This window comes from Scomber scombrus, chromosome 14 (assembly GCF_963691925.1).
Source record: "Scomber scombrus chromosome 14, fScoSco1.1, whole genome shotgun sequence".
Classification (NCBI taxonomy): domain Eukaryota; kingdom Metazoa; phylum Chordata; class Actinopteri; order Scombriformes; family Scombridae; genus Scomber; species Scomber scombrus.
In genome coordinates, this window is record NC_084983.1 from 1,196,739 (window position 1) to 1,213,863 (window position 17,125).

Below are 17,125 nucleotides of genomic sequence, written 5' to 3' on the forward strand. Positions count from 1 at the left end.
GAACCTGAAGGGTCAGATCTTTAATGTTGGTTTTCTCTCTGTTTATCTCATAAAACAGACTGTCTGCATGTTCTTTCTTCTTTTGAAGCTCAGCCTTTGTGATTTCTAACCTGTCTTTTTGGTCTTTCATATCTGCTTCATCTTGTTGTAATAAGTCAGTTTGTTTGAGGATGTCAGACCTCATCAGCTCCAAGTCCAGTTTTTCCTTCTTCATCATCTCATTGACTCTATCCAGATCATCTTTCTCTTGTGTTATCTGATCTTTAAAGTTTTCAAGATCTTGTTTTTCCATCTCAAATGTTTTCTTCCATCCTTCTTTCTCATTGATTAGTATTTCTTTCTCTCTTTCAATGTCTGTATTCATCTGACTGAGTTTTTCTTTATCTCCACTGATGCTGTTCAGGGCAGCTTCAACTTCTTCCTTCTTCTTGTTGAGATCCTTCTTCAAAAGTACAAGTTCTTCTCTTTCTGACAGTATGGTGTTCTTACTGATTTGAAGTTCTTCTTCTTTTGTTTTGATCTCACCGTCTTTGACTTCTTGTTCTTTTTGTTTGAAAGCAATGATGTTCATGACGTTTTCCATTTGGTCTCTTGCTGTCTGAACCTGAAGGGTCAGATCTTTAATGTTGGTTTTCTCTCTGTTTATCTCATCAAACAGACTGTCTGCATGTTCTTTCTTCTTTTGAAGCTCAGCCTTTGTGATTTCTAACTTGTCTTTTTGGTCTTTCATATCTGCTTCATCTCGTTGTAATAAGTCAGTTTGTTTGAGGATGTCAGACCTAATCAGCTCCAAGTCCAGTTTCTCTTTCTTCATCTTCTCATTGAATCTATCCAGATCCTCTTTCTCTTGTGTCATCTGATCTTTACAGTTTTCAAGATCTTGTTTTTCCATCTCAAATGTTTTCTTCCATCCTTCTTTCTCATTGATTAGTATTTCTTTCTCTCTTTCAATGTCTGTATTCATCTGACTGAGTTTTTCTTTCTCTCCACTGACTGTGTTCATGGCAGCTTCAACTTCTTCCTTCTTCTTGTTGAGATCCTTCTTTAAAAGTACAAGTTCTTCTCTTTCTGACAGTATGGTGTTCTTACTGATTTGAAGTTCTTCTTCTTTTGTTTTGATCTCACCATCTTTGACTTCTTGTTCTTTTTGTTTGAAAGCAATAATGTTCATGACGTTTTCCATTTGGTCTCTTGCTGTCTGAACCTGAAGGGTCAGATCTTTAATGTTGGTTTTCTCTCTGTTTATCTCATCAAACAGACTGTCTGCATGTTCTTTCTTCTTTTGAAGCTCAGCCTTTGTGATTTCTAACTTGTCTTTTTGGTCTTTCATATCTGCTTTATCTCGTTGTAATAAGTCAGTTTGTTTGATGATGTCAGACCTCATCAGCTCCAAGTCCAGTTTTTCCTTCTTCATCATCTCATTGACTCTATCCAGATCATCCTTCTCTTGTGTTATCTGATCTTTAAAGTTTTCAAGATCTTGTTTTTCCATCTCAAATGTTTTCTTCCATCCTTCTTTCTCATTGATAAGTATTTCTTTCTCTTTCTCAATGCCCATTTTCATCTGACTGAGTTGAGCTCTCTCTACACTGACTGTGTTCATGGCAGCTTCAACTTCTTCCTTCTTCTTGTTGAGATCCTTCTTTAAAAGTACAAGTTCTTCTCTTTCTGACAGTATGGTGTTCTTACTGATTTGAAGTTCTTCTTCTTTTGTTTTGATCTCACCATCTTTGACTTCTTGTTCTTTTTGTTTGAAAGCAATAATGTTCATGACGTTTTTCAGTTGGTCTCTTGCTGTCTGAACCTGAAGGGTCAGATCTTTAATGTTGGTTTTCTCTCTGTTTATCTCATAAAACAGACTGTCTGCATGTTCTTTCTTCTTTTGAAGCTCAGCCTTTGTGATTTCTAACCTGTCTTTTTGGTCTTTCATATCTGCTTCATCTTGTTGTAATAAGTCAGTTTGTTTGAGGATGTCAGACCTCATCAGCTCCAAGTCCAGTTTTTCCTTCTTCATCATCTCATTGACTCTATCCAGATCATCTTTCTCTTGTGTTATCTGATCTTTAAAGTTTTCAAGATCTTGTTTTTCCATCTCAAATGTTTTCTTCCATCCTTCTTTCTCATTGATTAGTATTTCTTTCTCTCTTTCAATGTCTGTATTCATCTGACTGAGTTTTTCTTTATCTCCACTGATGCTGTTCAGGGCAGCTTCAACTTCTTCCTTCTTCTTGTTGAGATCCTTCTTCAAAAGTACAAGTTCTTCTCTTTCTGACAGTATGGTGTTCTTACTGATTTGAAGTTCTTCTTCTTTTGTTTTGATCTCACCGTCTTTGACTTCTTGTTCTTTTTGTTTGAAAGCAATGATGTTCATGACGTTTTCCATTTGGTCTCTTGCTGTCTGAACCTGAAGGGTCAGATCTTTAATGTTGGTTTTCTCTCTGTTTATCTCATCAAACAGACTGTCTGCATGTTCTTTCTTCTTTTGAAGCTCAGCCTTTGTGATTTCTAACTTGTCTTTTTGGTCTTTCATATCTGCTTCATCTCGTTGTAATAAGTCAGTTTGTTTGAGGATGTCAGACCTAATCAGCTCCAAGTCCAGTTTCTCTTTCTTCATCTTCTCATTGAATCTATCCAGATCCTCTTTCTCTTGTGTCATCTGATCTTTACAGTTTTCAAGATCTTGTTTTTCCATCTCAAATGTTTTCTTCCATCCTTCTTTCTCATTGATTAGTATTTCTTTCTCTCTTTCAATGTCTGTATTCATCTGACTGAGTTTTTCTTTCTCTCCACTGACTGTGTTCATGGCAGCTTCAACTTCTTCCTTCTTCTTGTTGAGATCCTTCTTTAAAAGTACAAGTTCTTCTCTTTCTGACAGTATGGTGTTCTTACTGATTTGAAGTTCTTCTTCTTTTGTTTTGATCTCACCATCTTTGACTTCTTGTTCTTTTTGTTTGAAAGCAATAATGTTCATGACGTTTTCCATTTGGTCTCTTGCTGTCTGAACCTGAAGGGTCAGATCTTTAATGTTGGTTTTCTCTCTGTTTATCTCATCAAACAGACTGTCTGCATGTTCTTTCTTCTTTTGAAGCTCAGCCTTTGTGATTTCTAACTTGTCTTTTTGGTCTTTCATATCTGCTTTATCTCGTTGTAATAAGTCAGTTTGTTTGATGATGTCAGACCTCATCAGCTCCAAGTCCAGTTTTTCCTTCTTCATCATCTCATTGACTCTATCCAGATCATCCTTCTCTTGTGTTATCTGATCTTTAAAGTTTTCAAGATCTTGTTTTTCCATCTCAAATGTTTTCTTCCATCCTTCTTTCTCATTGATAAGTATTTCTTTCTCTTTCTCAATGCCCATTTTCATCTGACTGAGTTGAGCTCTCTCTACACTGACTGTGTTCATGGCAGCTTCAACTTCTTCCTTCTTCTTGTTGAGATCCTTCTTTAAAAGTACAAGTTCTTCTCTTTCTGACAGTATGGTGTTCTTACTGATTTGAAGTTCTTCTTCTTTTGTTTTGATCTCACCATCTTTGACTTCTTGTTCTTTTTGTTTGAAAGCAATAATGTTCATGACGTTTTTCAGTTGGTCTCTTGCTGTCTGAACCTGAAGGGTCAGATCTTTAATGTTGGTTTTCTCTCTGTTTATCTCATAAAACAGACTGTCTGCATGTTCTTTCTTCTTTTGAAGCTCAGCCTTTGTGATTTCTAACCTGTCTTTTTGGTCTTTCATATCTGCTTCATCTTGTTGTAATAAGTCAGTTTGTTTGAGGATGTCAGACCTCATCAGCTCCAAGTCCAGTTTTTCCTTCTTCATCATCTCATTGACTCTATCCAGATCATCTTTCTCTTGTGTTATCTGATCTTTAAAGTTTTCAAGATCTTGTTTTTCCATCTCAAATGTTTTCTTCCATCCTTCTTTCTCATTGATTAGTATTTCTTTCTCTCTTTCAATGTCTGTATTCATCTGACTGAGTTTTTCTTTATCTCCACTGATGCTGTTCAGGGCAGCTTCAACTTCTTCCTTCTTCTTGTTGAGATCCTTCTTCAAAAGTACAAGTTCTTCTCTTTCTGACAGTATGGTGTTCTTACTGATTTGAAGTTCTTCTTCTTTTGTTTTGATCTCACCGTCTTTGACTTCTTGTTCTTTTTGTTTGAAAGCAATGATGTTCATGACGTTTTCCATTTGGTCTCTTGCTGTCTGAACCTGAAGGGTCAGATCTTTAATGTTGGTTTTCTCTCTATTTATCTCATCAAACAGACTGTCTGCATGTTCTTTCTTCTTTTGAAGCTCAGCCTTTGTGATTTCTAACTTGTCTTTTTGGTCTTTCATATCTGCTTCATCTCGTTGTAATAAGTCAGTTTGTTTGAGGATGTCAGACCTAATCAGCTCCAAGTCCAGTTTCTCTTTCTTCATCTTCTCATTGAATCTATCCAGATCCTCTTTCTCTTGTGTCATCTGATCTTTACAGTTTTCAAGATCTTGTTTTTCCATCTCAAATGTTTTCTTCCATCCTTCTTTCTCATTGATTAGTATTTCTTTCTCTCTTTCAATGTCTGTATTCATCTGACTGAGTTTTTCTTTCTCTCCACTGACTGTGTTCATGGCAGCTTCAACTTCTTCCTTCTTCTTGTTGAGATCCTTCTTTAAAAGTACAAGTTCTTCTCTTTCTGACAGTATGGTGTTCTTACTGATTTGAAGTTCTTCTTCTTTTGTTTTGATCTCACCATCTTTGACTTCTTGTTCTTTTTGTTTGAAAGCAATAATGTTCATGACGTTTTCCATTTGGTCTCTTGCTGTCTGAACCTGAAGGGTCAGATCTTTAATGTTGGTTTTCTCTCTGTTTATCTCATCAAACAGACTGTCTGCATGTTCTTTCTTCTTTTGAAGCTCAGCCTTTGTGATTTCTAACTTGTCTTTTTGGTCTTTCATATCTGCTTCATCTCGTTGTAATAAGTCAGTTTGTTTGATGATGTCAGACCTCATCAGCTCCAAGTCCAGTTTTTCCTTCTTCATCATCTCATTGACTCTATCCAGATCATCCTTCTCTTGTGTTATCTGATCTTTAAAGTTTTCAAGATCTTGTTTTTCCATCTCAAATGTTTTCTTCCATCCTTCTTTCTCATTGATAAGTATTTCTTTCTCTTTCTCAATGCCCATTTTCATCTGACTGAGTTGAGCTCTCTCTACACTGACTGTGTTCATGGCAGCTTCAACTTCTTCCTTCTTCTTGTTGAGATCCTTCTTTAAAAGTACAAGTTCTTCTCTTTCTGACAGTATGGTGTTCTTACTGATTTGAAGTTCTTCTTCTTTTGTTTTGATCTCACCATCTTTGACTTCTTGTTCTTTTTGTTTGAAAGCAATAATGTTCATGACGTTTTTCAGTTGGTCTCTTGCTGTCTGAACCTGAAGGGTCAGATCTTTAATGTTGGTTTTCTCTCTGTTTATCTCATAAAACAGACTGTCTGCATGTTCTTTCTTCTTTTGAAGCTCAGCCTTTGTGATTTCTAACCTGTCTTTTTGGTCTTTCATATCTGCTTCATCTTGTTGTAATAAGTCAGTTTGTTTGAGGATGTCAGACCTCATCAGCTCCAAGTCCAGTTTTTCCTTCTTCATCATCTCATTGACTCTATCCAGATCATCTTTCTCTTGTGTTATCTGATCTTTAAAGTTTTCAAAATCTTGTTTTTCCATCTCAAATGTTTTCTTCCATCCTTCTTTCTCATTGATTAGTATTTCTTTCTCTCTTTCAATGTCTGTATTCATCTGACTGAGTTTTTCTTTATCTCCACTGATGCTGTTCAGGGCAGCTTCAACTTCTTCCTTCTTCTTGTTGAGATCCTTCTTCAAAAGTACAAGTTCTTCTCTTTCTGACAGTATGGTGTTCTTACTGATTTGAAGTTCTTCTTCTTTTGTTTTGATCTCACCGTCTTTGACTTCTTGTTCTTTTTGTTTGAAAGCAATGATGTTCATGACGTTTTCCATTTGGTCTCTTGCTGTCTGAACCTGAAGGGTCAGATCTTTAATGTTGGTTTTCTCTCTGTTTATCTCATCAAACAGACTGTCTGCATGTTCTTTCTTCTTTTGAAGCTCAGCCTTTGTGATTTCTAACTTGTCTTTTTGGTCTTTCATATCTGCTTCATCTCGTTGTAATAAGTCAGTTTGTTTGAGGATGTCAGACCTAATCAGCTCCAAGTCCAGTTTCTCTTTCTTCATCTTCTCATTGAATCTATCCAGATCCTCTTTCTCTTGTGTCATCTGATCTTTACAGTTTTCAAGATCTTGTTTTTCCATCTCAAATGTTTTCTTCCATCCTTCTTTCTCATTGATTAGTATTTCTTTCTCTCTTTCAATGTCTGTATTCATCTGACTGAGTTTTTCTTTCTCTCCACTGACTGTGTTCATGGCAGCTTCAACTTCTTCCTTCTTCTTGTTGAGATCCTTCTTTAAAAGTACAAGTTCTTCTCTTTCTGACAGTATGGTGTTCTTACTGATTTGAAGTTCTTCTTCTTTTGTTTTGATCTCACCATCTTTGACTTCTTGTTCTTTTTGTTTGAAAGCAATAATGTTCATGACGTTTTCCATTTGGTCTCTTGCTGTCTGAACCTGAAGGGTCAGATCTTTAATGTTGGTTTTCTCTCTGTTTATCTCATCAAACAGACTGTCTGCATGTTCTTTCTTCTTTTGAAGCTCAGCCTTTGTGATTTCTAACTTGTCTTTTTGGTCTTTCATATCTGCTTCATCTCGTTGTAATAAGTCAGTTTGTTTGATGATGTCAGACCTCATCAGCTCCAAGTCCAGTTTTTCCTTCTTCATCATCTCATTGACTCTATCCAGATCATCCTTCTCTTGTGTTATCTGATCTTTAAAGTTTTCAAGATCTTGTTTTTCCATCTCAAATGTTTTCTTCCATCCTTCTTTCTCATTGATAAGTATTTCTTTCTCTTTCTCAATGCCCATTTTCATCTGACTGAGTTGAGCTCTCTCTACACTGACTGTGTTCATGGCAGCTTCAACTTCTTCCTTCTTCTTGTTGAGATCCTTCTTTAAAAGTACAAGTTCTTCTCTTTCTGACAGTATGGTGTTCTTACTGATTTGAAGTTCTTCTTCTTTTGTTTTGATCTCACCATCTTTGACTTCTTGTTCTTTTTGTTTGAAAGCAATGATGTTCATGACGTTTTCCATTTGGTCTCTTGCTGTCTGAACCTGAAGGGTCAGATCTTTAATGTTGGTTTTCTCTCTGTTTATCTCATCAAACAGACTGTCTGCATGTTCTTTCTTCTTTTGAAGCTCAGCCTTTGTGATTTCTAACTTGTCTCTTTGGTCTTTCATATCTGCTTCATCTCGTTGTAATAAGTCAGTTTGTTTGAGGATGTCAGACCTAATCAGCTCCAAGTCCAGTTTCTCTTTCTTCATCTTCTCATTGAATCTATCCAGATCCTCTTTCTCTTGTGTCATCTGATCTTTACAGTTTTCAAGATCTTGTGTTTCCATCTCAAATGTTTTCTTCCATCCTTCTTTCTCATTGATTAGTATTTCTTTCTCTCTTTCAATGTCTGTATTCATCTGACTGAGTTTTTCTTTCTCTCCACTGATGCTGTTCAGGGCAGCTTCAACTTCTTCCTTCTTCTTGTTGAGATCCTTCTTCAAAAGTACAAGTTCTTCTCTTTCTGACAGTATGGTGTTCTTACTGATTTGAAGTTCTTCTTCTTTTGTTTTGATCTCACCATCTTTGACTTCTTGTTCTTTTTGTTTGAAAGCAATGATGTTCATGACGTTTTCCATTTGGTCTCTTGCTGTCTGAACCTGAAGGGTCAGATCTTTAATGTTGGTTTTCTCTCTGTTTATCTCATCAAACAGACTGTCTGCATGTTCTTTCTTCTTTTGAAGCTCAGCCTTTGTGATTTCTAACTTGTCTTTTTGGTCTTTCATATCTGCTTCATCTTGTTGTAATAAGTCAGTTTGTTTGAGGATGTCAGACCTCATCAGCTCCAAGTCCAGTTTTTCCTTCTTCATCATCTCATTGACTCTATCCAGATCATCCTTCTCTTGTGTTATCTGATCTTTAAAGTTTTCAAGATCTTGTTTTTCCATCTCAAATGTTTTCTTCCATCCTTCTTTCTCATTGATAAGTATTTCTTTTTCTCTTTCAATGCCCATTTTCATCTGACTGAGTTGAGCTCTCTCTCCACTGACTGTGTTCATGGCAGCTTCAACTTCTTCCTTCTTCTTGTTGAGATCCTTCTTTAAAAGTACAAGTTCTTCTCTTTCAGACAGTATGGTGTTCTTACTGATTTGAAGTTCTTCTTCTTTTGTTTTGATCTCACCATCTTTGACTTCTTGTTCTTTTTGTTTGAAAGCAATAATGTTCATGACGTTTTCCATTTGGTCTCTTGCTGTCTGAACCTGAAGGGTCAGATCTTTAATGTTGGTTTTCTCTCTGTTTATCTCATCAAACAGACTGTCTGCATGTTCTTTCTTCTTTTGAAGCTCAGCCTTTGTGATTTCTAACTTGTCTTTTTGGTCTTTTGTATCTGCTTCATCTTGTTGTAATAAGTCAGTTTGTTTGAGGATGTCAGACCTCATCAGCTCCAAGTCCAGTTTCTCTTTCTTTATCTTCTCATTGAATCTATCCAGATCCTCTTTCTCCTGTGTCATCTGATCTTTAAAGTTTTCAAGATCTTGTTTTTCCATCTCAAATGTTTTCTTCCATCCTTCTTTCTCATTGATTAGTATTTCTTTCTCTCTTTCAATGTCTGTATTCATCTGACTGAGTTTTTCTTTCTCTCCACTGATGCTGTTCAGGGCAGCTTCAACTTCTTCCTTCTTCTTGTTGAGATCCTTCTTTAAAAGTACAAGTTTTTCTCTTTCTGACAGTATGGTGTTATTACTGATTTGAAGTTCTTCTTCTTTTGTTTTGATCTCACCATCTTTGACTTCTTGTTCTTTTTGTTTGAAAGCAATAATGTTCATGACGTTTTCCATTTGGTCTCTTGCTGTCTGAACCTGAAGGGTCAGATCTTTAATGTTGGTTTTCTCTCTGTTTATCTCATCAAACAGACTGTCTGCATGTTCTTTCTTCTTTTGAAGCTCAGCCTTTGTGATTTCTAACTTGTCTTTTTGGTCTTTCATATCTGCTTCATCTTGTTGTAATAAGTCAGTTTGTTTGAGGATGTCAGACCTCATCAGCTCCAAGTCCAGTTTCTCTTTCTTCATCTTCTCATTGAATCTATCCAGATCCTCTTTCTCCTGTGTCATCTGATCTTTAAAGTTTTCAAGATCTTGTTTTTCCATCTCAAATGTTTTCTTCCATCCTTCTTTCTCATTGATTAGTATTTCTTTCTCTCTTTCAATGTCTGTATTCATCTGACTGAGTTTTTCATTCTCTCCACTGATGCTGTTCAGGGCAGCTTCAACTTCTTCCTTCTTCTTGTTGAGATCCTTCTTTAAAAGTACAAGTTCTTCTCTTTCTGACAGTATGGTGTTCTTACTGATTTGAAGTTCTTCTTCTTTTGTTTTGATCTCACCATCTTTGACTTCTTGTTCTTTTTGTTTGAAAGCAATAATGTTCATGACGTTTTCCATTTGGTCTCTTGCTGTCTGAACCTGAAGGGTCAGATCTTTAATGTTGGTTTTCTCTCTGTTTATCTCATCAAACAGACTGTCTGCATGTTCTTTCTTCTTTTGAAGCTCAGCCTTTGTGATTTCTAACTTGTCTTTTTGGTCTTTCATATCTGCTTCATCTTGTTGTAATAAGTCAGTTTGTTTGAGGATGTCAGACCTCATCAGCTCCAAGTCCAGTTTTTCCTTCTTCATCATCTCATTGACTCTATCCAGATCATCTTTCTCTTGTGTTATCTGATCTTTAAAGTTTTCAAGATCTTGTTTTTCCATCTCAAATGTTTTCTTCCATCCTTCTTTCTCATTGATAAGTATTTCTTTTTCTCTGTCAATGCCCATTTTCATCTGACTGAGTTGAGCTCTCTCTACACTGACTGTGTTCATGGCAGCTTCAACTTCTTCCTTCTTCTTGTTGAGATCTTTCTTTAAAAGTACAAGTTCTTCTCTTTCTGACAGTATGGTGTTCTTACTGATTTGAAGTTCTTCTTCTTTTGTTTTGATCTCACCATCTTTGACTTCTTGTTCTTTTTGTTTGAAAGCAATAATGTTCATGACGTTTTTCAGTTGGTCTCTTGCTGTCTGAACCTGAAGGGTCAGATCTTTAATGTTGGTTTTCTCTCTGTTTATCTCATCAAACAGACTGTCTGCATGTTCTTTCTTCTTTTGAAGCTCAGCCTTTGTGATTTCTAACTTGTCTTTTTGGTCTTTCATATCTGCTTCATCTTGTTGTAATAAGTCAGTTTGTTTGAGGATGTCAGACCTCATCAGCTCCAAGTCCAGTTTCTCTTTCTTCATCTTCTCATTGAATCTATCCAGATCCTCTTTCTCTTGTGTCATCTGATCTTTAAAGTTTTCAAGATCTTGTTTTTCCATCTCAAATGTTTTCTTCCATCCTTCTTTCTCATTGATTAGTATTTCTTTCTCTCTTTCAATGTCTGTATTCATCTGACTGAGTTTTTCTTTCTCTCCACTGATGCTGTTCAGGGCAGCTTCAACTTCTTCCTTCTTCTTGTTGAGATCCTTCTTTAAAAGTACAAGTTCTTCTCTTTCTGACAGTATGGTGTTCTTACTGATTTGAAGTTCTTCTTCTTTTGTTTTGATCTCACCATCTTTGACTTCTTGTTCTTTTTGTTTGAAAGCAATAATGTTCATGACGTTTTCCATTTGGTCTCTTGCTGTCTGAACCTGAAGGGTCAGATCTTTAATGTTGGTTTTCTCTCTGTTTATCTCATCAAACAGACTGTCTGCATGTTCTTTCTTCTTTTGAAGCTCAGCCTTTGTGATTTCTAACTTGTCTTTTTGGTCTTTCATATCTGCTTCATCTTGTTGTAATAAGTCAGTTTGTTTGAGGATGTCAGACCTCATCAGCTCCAAGTCCAGTTTTTCCTTCTTCATCATCTCATTGACTCTATCCAGATCATCTTTCTCTTGTGTTATCTGATCTTTAAAGTTTTCAAGATCTTGTTTTTCCATCTCAAATGTTTTCTTCCATCCTTCTTTCTCATTGATAAGTATTTCTTTTTCTCTGTCAATGCCCATTTTCATCTGACTGAGTTGAGCTCTCTCTACACTGACTGTGTTCATGGCAGCTTCAACTTCTTCCTTCTTCTTGTTGAGATCCTTCTTTAAAAGTACAAGTTCTTCTCTTTCTGACAGTATGGTGTTCTTACTGATTTGAAGTTCTTCTTCTTTTGTTTTGATCTCACCATCTTTGACTTCTTGTTCTTTTTGTTTGAAAGCAATAATGTCCATGACGTTTTTCAGTTGGTCTCTTGCTGTCTGAACCTGAAGGGTCAGATCTTTAATGTTGGTTTTCTCTCTGTTTATCTCATCAAACAGACTGTCTGCATGTTCTTTCTTCTTTTGAAGCTCAGCCTTTGTGATTTCTAACCTGTCTTTTTGGTCTTTCATATCTGCTTCATCTTGTTGTAATAAGTCAGTTTGTTTGAGGATGTCAGACCTCATCAGCTCCAAGTCCAGTTTCTCTTTCTTCATCTTCTCATTGAATCTATCCAGATCCTCTTTCTCTTGTGTCATCTGATCTTTAAAGTTTTCAAGATCTTGTTTTTCCATCTCAAATGTTTTCTTCCATCCTTCTTTCTCATTGATTAGTATTTCTTTCTCTCTTTCAATGTCTGTATTCATCTGACTGAGTTTTTCTCTCTCTCCACTGATGCTGTTCATGGCAGCTTCAACTTCTTCCTTTTTCTTGTTGAGATCCTTCTTCAAAAGTTCCACTTCTTCTCTTTCTGCCAGTACAATGCTCTCACTGGTTTGCTGTTCTTGTGTCAGTCTTGTGATCTTAGGTTCTTTCAGTTCTACTTTTTCATCTTTATCTTGTTCTAATGTCATAATCTCCTTTGGAATATCAGACCTCATCAGCTCTAAGTCCATCTTCTCTTTTCTCATCATCTCATTCATTCTATCAAGATCCTCTCTTTCTTGAATCAGCGCTGCCTTCAAGTTTTCAAGGTCTTGTTTTTCAATCTCAAATGTTCTTTTCCATTCTTCTTTCTCATTGAAAAGTATTTCTTTTTGTCTCTCAAAGCCCATATTAATCTGACTGAGTTGCTCTCTCTCCCCCCTGATGCTGTTCATGGCAATTTCAACTTCTTCCTTTTTCTTGTTGAGATCCTTCTTCAAAAGTTCCACTTCTTCTCTTTCTGTCAGTACAATGCTCTCACTGGTTTGCTGTTCTTGTGTCAGTCTTGTGATCTTGGGTTCTTTCAGTTCTACTTTTTCATCTTTATCTTTTTTTAATGTCATAATCTGCTTCTGGATATCAGACCTCATCAGCTCCAACCCCAGCTTCTCTTTCTCCATCATTTCATTCATTTGATCTAGATCCTCTCTGCCTTGTTTCAGTGCTGCCTTTAAGCTTTCAAGTTCTTGTTTTTCCATCACAAACATTTGCTTCCATCCTTTTTTCTCATTGAGAAGTATTTCATTGTCTTTCTCGATGCACATCTTCATCTGACTGAGTTGTTCTCTCTCTCCAGTGATGCTGTTCATGACAACTTCAACTTCCTCCTCTTTCTTTTTCAGATCCTTTCTCAAAAGTTCAAGTTCTTCTCTTTCTGGCAGTTCAGTGGTCTCATTGGTTTTCTGTTCTTGTATCAGTCTTGTGATCTTGGGTTCCTTCAGTTCTACTTCTTCTTGTTTATCTTTCGCTAATGTACTGATCTGCTTCTGGATGCTAGAACTCATGAACTCCAAGTCCAGTTTCTCTTTTTTCATCATTTCATTCACCTTACCTAGATCTTCTCTCTCTTGTTTCAGCTCTGACTTCAAGTTTTCAAGGTCTTGTTTTTCCATCTCAAATGTTCTCTTCCATGCTTCTTTCTCATTGAAAAGTAGTTCTTTCTCTTTCTCAATGTCCATATTCATCTGACTGAGTTGTTCTCTCTCTCCCCTGATGCTGTTCAGGCCAATTTCAATGTCTTCCTTTTTCTTGTTGGGATCCTTCTTCAAAAGTTCCACTTCTTCTCTTTCTGCCAATACAATGCTCTCACTGGTTTGCTGTTCTTGTGTCAGTCTTGTGATCTTGGGTTCTTTCAGTTCTACTTTTTCATCTTTATCTTGTTCTAATGTCCTAATTTCCTTTGGAATATCAGACCTCATCAGCTCCAAGTCCAGCTTCTCTTTTCTCATTATCTCATGCATTCTATCCAGATCCACTCTGTCTTGAATCAGCGCTGACTTCACGTTTTCAAGGTCTTGTTTTTCCATCTCAAATGTTCTCTTCCATTCTTCTTTCTCATTGAAAAGTTTCTCTTTCTCTTTCTCAATGCCCATTTTAATTTGACTGAGTTGTTCTCTCTCTCCACTGATGATTTTCATGGCAGCTTCAACTTCTTCCTTCTTTTTGTTGAGATCCTTCTTCAAAAGTTCCATTTGTTCTCTTTCTTCCAGTACAATGCTTTTGCGTTCCTTCAGTTCTATTTTTTCCTTTTCATCTTCTTCTAATGTCATAATATCCTTTGGAATATCAGACCTCATCAGCTCCAATTCCATCTTCTCTTTTCTCATCATCTCATTCATTCTATCAAGATCCTCTCTGTCTTGAATCAGCGCTGCCTTCAAGTTTTCAAGGTCTTGTTTTTCCATCTCAAATGTTCTCTTCCATTCTTCTTTCTCATTAAGAAGTATTTCTTTCTCTTTCTCAATGCTCATCTTCATCTCACTGAACTGTTCTCTCTCTCTCCTGATGCTGTTAAGGGCAATTTCAACTTCTTCCTTTTTCTTGTTGAGATCCTTCTTCAAAAGTTCCACTTCTTCTCTTTCTGCCAGTACAATGCTCTCACTGGTTTGCTGTTCTTGTGTCAGTCTTGTGATCTTGGGTTCCTTCAGTTGTTTTTCTTCATCTTTATCTCGTTCTAATGTCCTAATCTCCTTTGGACTATCAGATATCATCAGCGCCAATTCCAGCTTCTCTCTTCTCATCATCTCATTCATTCTATCCAGATCCTCTCTGTCTTGAATCAGCACTGCCTTCAAGTTTTCAAGGTCTTGTTTTTCCATCTCAAATGTTCCTTTCCATTCTTCTTTCTCATTGAAAACTAGTTCTTTCTGTCTCTCAATGCCCATTTTCATCTGACTGAGTTGTTCTCTCTCTCCCCTGATGCTGTTCATGGCAGCTTCAACTTCTTCCTTTTTCTTGTTGAGATCCTTCTTCAAAAGTTCCACTTCTTCTCTTTCTGCCAGTACAATGCTCTCACTGGTTTGCTGTTCTTGTGTCAGTCTTGTGATCTTGGATTCCTTCAGTTCTACTTTTTCATCTTTATCTTGTTCTAATATCATAATCTCCTTTGGAATATCAGACCTCATCAGCTCCAATTCCATCTTCTCTTTTCTCATCATCTCATTCATTCTATCAAGATCCTCCCTGTCTTGAATCAGCGCTGCCTTCAAGTTTTCAAGGTCTTGTTTTTCAATCTCAAATGTTCTCTTCCATTCTTCTTTCTCATTAAGAAGTATTTCTTTCTCTTTCTCAATGTCCATCTTCATCTCACTGAATTGTTCTCTCTCTCCCCTGATGCTGTTCAGGGCAATTTCAACTTCTTCCTTTTTCTTGTTGAGTTCCTTCTTCAAACGTTCCACTTCTTCTCTTTCTGTCAGTACAATGCTCTCACTGGTTTGCTGTTCTTGTGTCAGTCTTGTGATCTTGGATTCCTTCAGTTCTACTTTTTCATCTTTATCTTGTTCTAATGTCATAATCTCCTTTGGAATATCAGACCTCATCAGCTCCAATTCCATCTTCTCCTTTCTCATCATCTCATTCATTCTATCAAGATCCTCTCTGTCTTGAATCAGCGCTGCCTTCAAGTTTTCAAGGTCTTGTTTTTCCATCTCAAATGTTCTCTTCCATTCTTCTTTCTCATTAAGAAGTATTTCTTTCTCTTTCTCAATGCCCTTCTTCATCTCACTGAATTGTTCTCTCTCTCCCCTGATGCTGTTCATAGCAGCTTCAACTTCTTCCTTTTTCTTGTTGAGATCCTTCTTCAAAAGTTCCACTTCTTCTTTTTCTGCCAGTACAATGTTCTCACTGGTTTGCTGTTCTTGTGTCAGTCTTGTGATCTTGGGTTCCTTCAGTTCTACTTTTTCATCTTTATCTTGTTCTAATGTCATAATCTCCTTTGGAATATCAGACCTCATCAGCTCAAAGTCCATCTTCTCTTTTCTCATCATCTCATTCACTCTATCCAGATCCTCTCTGTCTTGAATCAGCACTGCCTTCAAGTTTTCAAGGTCTTGTTTTTCAATCTCAAATGTTGTTTTCCATTGTTCTTTCTCAGTGAAAAGTTTCTCTTTCTCTTTCTCAATGCCCATCTTCATCTCACTGAATTGTTCTCTCTCTCCCCTGATGCTGTTCAGGGCAATTTCAACTTCTTCCTTTTTCTTGTTGAGATCCTTCTTCAAAAGTTCCACTTCTTCTCTTTCTGTCAGTACAATGCTCTCACTGGTCTGTTGTTCTTGTTTCAGTCTTGTTGTCTTGGGTTCCTTTAATTGTACTTCATCATCTTTATTTTGTTGTAATTTATTAATCTGCTTCTGGATATCAGACCTCATCAGCTCCAATTCCACTTTCTCTTTCTTCATCATCTCAGTCATTCTATCCAGATCCTCTCTGTCTTGTTTCAGGTTTACCTTCAAGTTTTCAAAGGCTTGTTTTTCTGTCTCAAACATTTGCTTCCATCCTTCTTTCTCATTAAAAAGTATTTCTTTCTCTCTTTCAATGTCCAGTTTTTCCTTCTTCATCATCTCATTGACTCTATCCAGATCATCTTTCTGTTGTGTCATCTGATCTTTACAGTTTTCAAGATCTTGTTTTTCCATCTCAAATGTTTTCTTCCATCCTTCTTTCTCATTGATAAGTATTTCTTTTTCTCTGTCAATGCCCATTTTCATCTGACTGAGTTGAGCTCTCTCTCCACTGACTGTGTTCATGGCAGCTTCAACTTCTTCCTTCTTCCTGTCGAGATCCTTCTTCAAATGTTCAAGTTCTTCTCTTTCTGACAGTATGGTGTTCTTACTGATTTGAAGTTCTTCTTCTTTTGTTTTGATCTCACCATCTTTGACTTCTTGTTCTTTTTGTTTGAAAGCAATAATGTTCATGACGTTTTCCATTTGGTCTCTTGCTGTCTGAACCTGAAGGGTCAGATCTTTAATGTTGGTTTTCTCTCTGTTTATCTCATCAAACAGACTGTCTGCATGTTCTTTCTTCTTTTGAAGCTCAGCCTTTGTGATTTCTAACTTGTCTTTTTGGTCTTTCATATCTGCTTCATCTCGTTGTAATAAGTCAGTTTGTTTGAGGATGTCAGACCTCATCAGCTCCAAGTCCAGTTTTTCCTTCTTCATCATCTCATTGACTCTATCCAGATCATCCTTCTCTTGTGTTATCTGATCTTTAAAGTTTTCAAGATCTTGTTTTTCCATCTCAAATGTTTTCTTCCATCCTTCTTTCTCATTGATTAGTATTTCTTTCTCTCTTTCAATGTCTGTATTCATCTGACTGAGTTTTTCTTTCTCTCCACTGATGCTGTTTAGGGCAGCTTCAACTTCTTCCTTCTTCTTGTTGAGATCCTTCTTCAAAAGTACAAGTTCTTCTCTTTCTGACAGTATGGTGTTCTTACTGATTTGAAGTTCTCCTTCTTTTGTTTTGATCTCACCATCTTTGACTTCTTGTTCTTTTTGTTTGAAAGCAATAATGTTCATGACGTTTTTCAGTTGGTCTCTTGCTGTCTGAACCTGAAGGGTCAGATCTTTAATGTTGGTTTTCTCTCTGTTTATCTCATCAAACAGTCTGTCTGCATGTTCTTTCTTCTTTTGAAGCTCAGCCTTTGTGATTTCTAACTTGTCTTTTTGGTCTTTCATATCTGCTTCATCTTGTTGTAATAAGTCAGTTTGTTTGAGGATGTCAGACCTCATCAGCTCCAAGTCCAGTTTCTCTTTCTTCATCTTCTCATTGACTCTATCCCGATCATCTTTGTCTTGTGTCATCTGATC

The 17,125-nt window shown here is 36.7% G+C and overlaps 1 protein-coding gene across 1 annotated transcript; it reads right to left on the bottom strand.

Annotated features, from left to right (window-relative positions):
• Positions 1–13,283: 13,283 nt before the first annotated feature.
• On the bottom strand, positions 13,284–15,847 carry LOC133994321 (trichohyalin-like). The gene is made up of 2 exons (XM_062433564.1): positions 13,614–15,847; positions 13,284–13,302 (listed from the first exon to the last, which is right to left on the bottom strand). Exons 1-2 carry the CDS (start codon positions 15,803–15,805, stop codon positions 13,284–13,286), a joined length of 2,211 nt encoding a protein of 736 aa, XP_062289548.1. The 5' UTR covers positions 15,806–15,847.
• Positions 15,848–17,125: the final 1,278 nt, after the last annotated feature.